General features: G+C 38.6%; 1 protein-coding gene across 5 annotated transcripts in view; it reads right to left on the bottom strand.

The window, feature by feature from the left end:
- Positions 1-809: 809 nt before the first annotated feature.
- The window catches only part of Cdc27 (cell division cycle 27), a 47,026-nt gene continuing 41,835 nt past the window's right edge, over positions 810-6,000 (bottom strand). For all 5 annotated transcript variants that reach the window (XM_052756375.1, XM_052756376.1, XM_052756377.1 and 2 more), the window contains 2 exons: positions 4,852-5,008; positions 810-3,747 (listed from right to left, as the gene is read on the bottom strand). In XM_052756375.1, the coding sequence (XP_052612335.1) occupies positions 3,665-3,747; positions 4,852-5,008 (240 nt within the window). In that variant the 3' untranslated portion in view covers positions 810-3,664. The remainder of the gene's footprint in view (positions 3,748-4,851; positions 5,009-6,000) is intronic.

Below are 6,000 nucleotides of genomic sequence, written 5' to 3'. Positions count from 1 at the left end.
TTGGGGCTTTATGAATGTTAGACAAGTGCTCTACCATTGAGCTGTATCTTCAGCCCAGATCTTGATATTTTTTTGGGGGGTGGGGTACATATGCACACGTGTGCATGCTGGAGGAGGTCCTCCTTCTTCAATTACTTACTTAGCTCCTTTTTGGAGACAGCATTTCTCTGAAACTGGAGCTCGTTGAATGGGCTGGATTGACTGGCTGGCCAGGGATCCTGCCATCTGCTTCCTCAATGCTGGAATTAGTCATGTGATGGCTTGCTCAGCTTTTTACAGGGCACTGCAGATCTAAATTTAGCTTCAACTTTACCCCTTCCCCACCTTAAAATTGGAGACAAAGTGTTACTCTGTAACCCAGGCTGGCTTTGAGCACAGGGCAACCCTCCTGCTTCAATCTCCAAGCACTGAGATTACAGATTTGAGCTACAGACCTTAAATTGTAACACAAAGGCTCTGTGTCCCAAGGGAACTTCAGGAATGACATCACTTTAGAATGAGCTGCTAACTAGGTGACCTGCAAGGATGTAGCTGCTGACAGAGAGGCTCTGCAGTTTGAAAATAATATATTCTAAAAATTACCATTGTTTGTCATAATATTTATTTTGAAATTCCAAATAATACTAAAAAGGGTATGAACTTTAATATATATATATATATATTAAAAAGAGTGTAAGTAAAAATTAGAGAAACATTGTCCTAGGCTCTGGCAGAACATGAAACTGATCTTTTGTCACTGCGCTGCTGTGACTCAGTATAAAAATGCAGATGGCACAGCTTTTACACAGCTTTAACACCTTGATTATAAATTGCTTTCAAAAGTAATTTATTTGGACTTTCCATATCCTTTAATGAACTGTAAATATATTAACAGAAAAGACTTTCCCCCCAAAGACTATACAATTTCTGAAATAAGTCAGGAAAAGCAAAAAGGAGACACAAAAGTACATTGTTTCAATGCAAATAGAACACACATCACACCCACACTTGCATTTCCCAAAGAAAATGGGCCATCATTTTTTTTTTTTTCAGTGAAGACCTATACCGTACTCTGGCTAATCAGAGACTTTGAAACTGTTTTCTTCAAAAAGAGTGTTTTAATAGACTAAACACTGGTTATCACTGAGTTCTTGTTTAAGGTACAACAGCAGCATGGTTCAAATGTTACTTGCAGTTCTTGGATAAAATAAAAAATTTTAAGTAATGAAATACAGAAAGAGTTAAGAGACCACCTTTCATTATTTTGAGTACCATTTGTTCTCCTGAAAAAATATTCTAACCTTCTAAAATCCTGGTATAATAAGCATTTCCACGGGAAAAAGAAATCCAATGCTTTAATAAACTTTTGTGTGAGAGTGTGTATTTATATATGTATACATATGTATAGGTGTGAAAAACGGACAGCGAAGTACTTAGTATTCTTAATTTCCTTCAAAGCAATGTCTGAAATTTGAAACAAACATTTGGCTTACCAAAGTGTGTTTCTGGTTGTTTGATCCCTATTCTGTGAAAAGAAAAGAAGAAGAAGAAAAAAAAGGATAGAAAGAGAAAAGGAAACCTAAGAAAAGAAAAGAAGTTGTTACTATGTGGCAATAAGGCTTTGATATTGAAATGTTAAAAGCAGGTGTGAGGAAAACATTGAAGCTGGCCAGGTGTCTGTGACTGTCTCTTCAGCCAGTCACTGCCACAACTATCCCTCTATCCTTTGTCTCGAAATCAGTACCAGAAGGTCCCTCTGGCACAGGACATAAATCCTACTAAAAAAATGATAATTACACTTCAGCAAATTAAGTTCTGAACTTGAACTCAGGGGAAAGCTTCTATGAGACTCTAGGTCTGATAATGTAATATATATATATATGCATATAGCTGGCTTATGATTTGCTAATTAAAAAAATAAAGGAAACGGAAAAGTACACTTTACATAACTAATGACTAATAAATGGGACAGCTGTTAGAGTGGAAGTGCTAGCCTTTGGGAACTTTCAATGATAGTCATTTATTCCCAACTTTTTCTCATAAATTATTTCTTTTTAGACAGTATACATACATAGATTTAGGCAGGAAATTATCTTAAATGCTTCTCTGGCACCTAATACCTAACCCAAGACTTTGACTTGAATTAATAATGATATCTAATTCACATCTGGATGAAAAGATTAAGTAACTGACAGGAAATGACTGAGTCTACAGGCTAAAACATTTTTTTCACATCTTTTGTAATCCACCTTATTTTCACAGCTTGACTAACAAATACAAGTAACCTGTGGATAAGTTTTTCCTTCATCAAATTATCCAAAATAATAACTGTAGGCCTGTCACTCATAAGAAACTATAATTTGTTATATTCTGACATTGGCACTTAATAAAATGTTAACTAAAGTTTCTCTAAAATTTTCAATACATTACAATAAAGGAGATACACAATTTAAGACTTTAAATCTGTTACTGTGAAATTCCAATATTTTCCATTTTATATGCATAATTAGATCTTTAGAACTGGCCATTCCCCAAACACAGCAACCCACATTATGATGAACTCAGAAAAGAGCCTGTCTCTTTCCTAAGAAACTTTTCCCTAGGCTAAAAATTTTCAGTATTTTAAATCCAATGAATTACTCTCAGCACAAGTTTTGGTGACTCACACTACTGATAATAATATGAAGCAGAGAGCTGAAGAGAATGGAACTGACTCAAAAGGTAAGCACACATTCTTGCACTCTATTTCATTCCTAGAAAAGATGCAGGCTCACGGTTAGGTACAACTCCAACTATTTTAAGGCTTCTCTATCATGATCTCCAAAGTCTCTCTGTAGTGTTCTCATACTGATTCTTCTATAATAAACATGAGTGGTTATTACGGGCCTGGTTTTGGCTTTTCAGTGGGGAACCACTCCATCGTCTGCGAATGTTAAAGGCGACTCCACAGAGCTCAGAGAGAAGAGGCATTATCTTAAGACCAATTGTAAAGTTTGCAATACCAAGACAACAATGATCAACACTTTGAAGATGAATAAATTAAAATTCTTGGTTAGACATTAAAGCATTCTTGCCAAGAATAAGTGTACACTGTATGGAGGGATACTGACTCCTAACATGAGTCCCAATCGGCCCATTACATTTGCTTATAGGAGACACTCCCAGTTTAAGGTAAGCTATGTTCCTTGGCAATGAACTTACTCTGTTATAGGCAATGTCTTTTATTGTTCCATCTGGCACTTGCTAACACCATTCTCGAAGAACCTAGAAATGAAGGTCAGTCACTCTGTTTATCAGGAACAGAACCAAATAAAAAACAGAATTTTGAAAAAATGACCAAGAAATTCTGGTTCATCACCATTTCCATATCTAATGGTTCCTTCAAGATAAAACAACTCTTCCTTCCATGATAGCTTTCCAACTAAGGGAGACTAAAGAAAAGAGAAAAAGTTCCCACCCTTCCCCCAATTGTCATTCATACTGGTAAAGAGCCAGTCTCGGTAGCAGCTCAACATTGCACTGCCTTTCATTCTGTGTGCAGTCAGGTCCAGTGAGAGAGGCACAGCAGGGCTCAGTGATGGAGGATGACAATGCTGGCTCCAGAAGTAAGACTCAGTATATGGAGGGACAAGAAACACGTCAGCACTAGCCACACAGCCAACTGTCAAAGTCTCAGTTCCAGAAGTTAAAACTCATCACTTTCAGCTGCATGAAGTTGTGTGTCATCTGCATCTGTCATGCTGCTCTCCTGGGATTCATCTGTTCCCACTAGAAAAACAGAACAAAAACGTAAGGTGTGGGGTAAATATATCTCATTGGTTCATGAAAATAAGGAAAATGTCATTACATTCAGACATGAGACCACAAAACCCCCAATGTTATCTAACAAAACACATTTCAAGTTATATTTTGTTTTTTTTGAGACAGGGTTTCTCTGTGTAGCTTTGGAGCCTGTCCTGGAACTCACTCTGTAGACCAGGCTGGCCTTGAACTCACAGAGATCCACCTGCCTCTGCCTCCCCAGTGCTGGGTTAAGGACAAGCGCCACCAGGCCTGGCTTCAAGTTCTATCTATATCTTATAACATGCCTGGAAGTTTTAACTTACTGTATTTAACCTTTTAAAATAATGGAACAGTTCTGTGGGTAGAGGGTCTCATGTCAAGGGTGACTTTCCACTTCGGATGGTCTCCTGCCTTCACCTCCTATGCTAGGATTATAGGCCTGAACTGCCTGACATCTGGTTGATGAAGTGCTGTCATCAAAGCCAGGGCCTTGTCCACACTAAAGACGGGCACCTGACTAACAGAACATTTCCAGCCTCCTCCCCCTCTTCCTGATTAACTCTGCATTCCTACCCTAGGAGTCAGAGATAGCTCTGATGTGTAAATACGGCTACAGCAGCAACATCAAGACAAGCTAACATCCTGCTAACTCCTAACTGACTAACTTTGTACATAGTCCCCGATAGCACACAGAAATATGGAATTTAACCTTCAGTTTAAAAGAGCAGTACTGGGATCATAAATTTTACTTAAAGATGTTCACTAAGTTTTACCTCAAGAAATTTCCAATTTTCTATTAATACATATAAATATTAATAAATATGCACTAATCACACATCTAGATTTATTTTTATTTGCCCAGGACTGCTACTGTAGAGCTGAGTTCAAAGTCACAGAGAACAGTAGATCTAGAACTAGTTACTTGATAGCAAATGTACTCTGGTATTGCACCATCTTAATCAATTAACTCCAAATTTCATTTTCTATAAAAAAAAAAAAAATGCTGCCATTAGGAAAATGAAAAAGCAGCCCCCAGGTTCTGCACAGGGCAGCTTTCCGAACACTACAGAGCTTATGTATGATACTCACTGATCTGTTCCTCTTGGGTTATTGGCTCCTCATCATCTGGAAGGTAGCGCTTGTCAATTGCCTCTTTAATCTGATTATTGGCTCCTTTAGGATCTAAATCCATAGCCCAAGAGAAATTCATCAAGGCAAGGTGAGTTTGACCCAACTTCTTGTAAACCTAGGAAGAGACAGCAGCACTTCAGTTTAACTGCACAATCTTAAAACATCAATTAGGCTTCTGATGCCTGAACTCGAAGTTCACTCAGGGGGGGAGGACACTTTTATCTCACAGATGACTTCACATTAGCATTTAAGTGCTTTTCTTTATATAATCAGGTATTATGTTCAGAATTCCTTGCCTCTATTTTTGAGGTAGGGAGTTTTCAATAAATCTCACTGACTGAAACATTAACAATGGGAACAAAGATACAAAAGCTCCTTGTTTTGTTCTGAGACAAGTTGTTTGTTCATATGTGGTCCTGGCTGGCTTTGAGCTGGGGCAATCCTTCTGTCTTAGCATCCAAGTGCTGGGATTACAGGCATGCACCACCACACCCAGCTAGAATAGCATCTTCTTATTTTTATTTTTTACTGGTTTCTCAAGATAAGGTTTCTCTGTGTAACAGCTCTGGCTGCCTTGAAACTTGCTCTGTAGACTAGGCTAGCATCGAACTCACAGAAATCCGCCTGTGTGCTGGGATTAAAGGTGTGAGCCACCACCACCTGGAATATTATCTTTTTAAAATGCTAGTGCTAAATCCATTACTTCCAGGGCCCTTAGTTGAGGAATCTAGTTAAATTTTCTAAGTAGATGTTGTATACTACATAGTGTATTTATTCTTCAAAATTTAGTATTTGTTGGGGTTGGAGAGATGGCTCAACAGTTAAGACTGTTTGCTGTTCTTCCAGAGACCCAAGTCCAGTTCTCGGAACCTACATGGCAGCTCAACTGTCTATAACTAGTTCCAGCAGACTCAAGCCCTTCTTCTTACCTCCACAGGGACAAGAAAGAATATACTCGGCACATATTCTGAGAGGACTGGGTGGCCAAACCAGGGCCATGACAGGCTCCCTTAGCAGCCCTGACACGGACCAGGCCTTAGTTTTGGTTCACTAGAACTAGCTGGAGCTGAGCAACCAATTCTCAGGAAAACTACAACTTAGGGGCGA

The sequence above is a fragment of the Peromyscus californicus genome, unplaced genomic scaffold (assembly GCF_007827085.1).
Source record: "Peromyscus californicus insignis strain IS unplaced genomic scaffold, ASM782708v3 Scaffold_3__1_contigs__length_106647218, whole genome shotgun sequence".
Classification (NCBI taxonomy): domain Eukaryota; kingdom Metazoa; phylum Chordata; class Mammalia; order Rodentia; family Cricetidae; genus Peromyscus; species Peromyscus californicus.
This window is presented reverse-complemented; position numbering and strand designations above follow the sequence as displayed.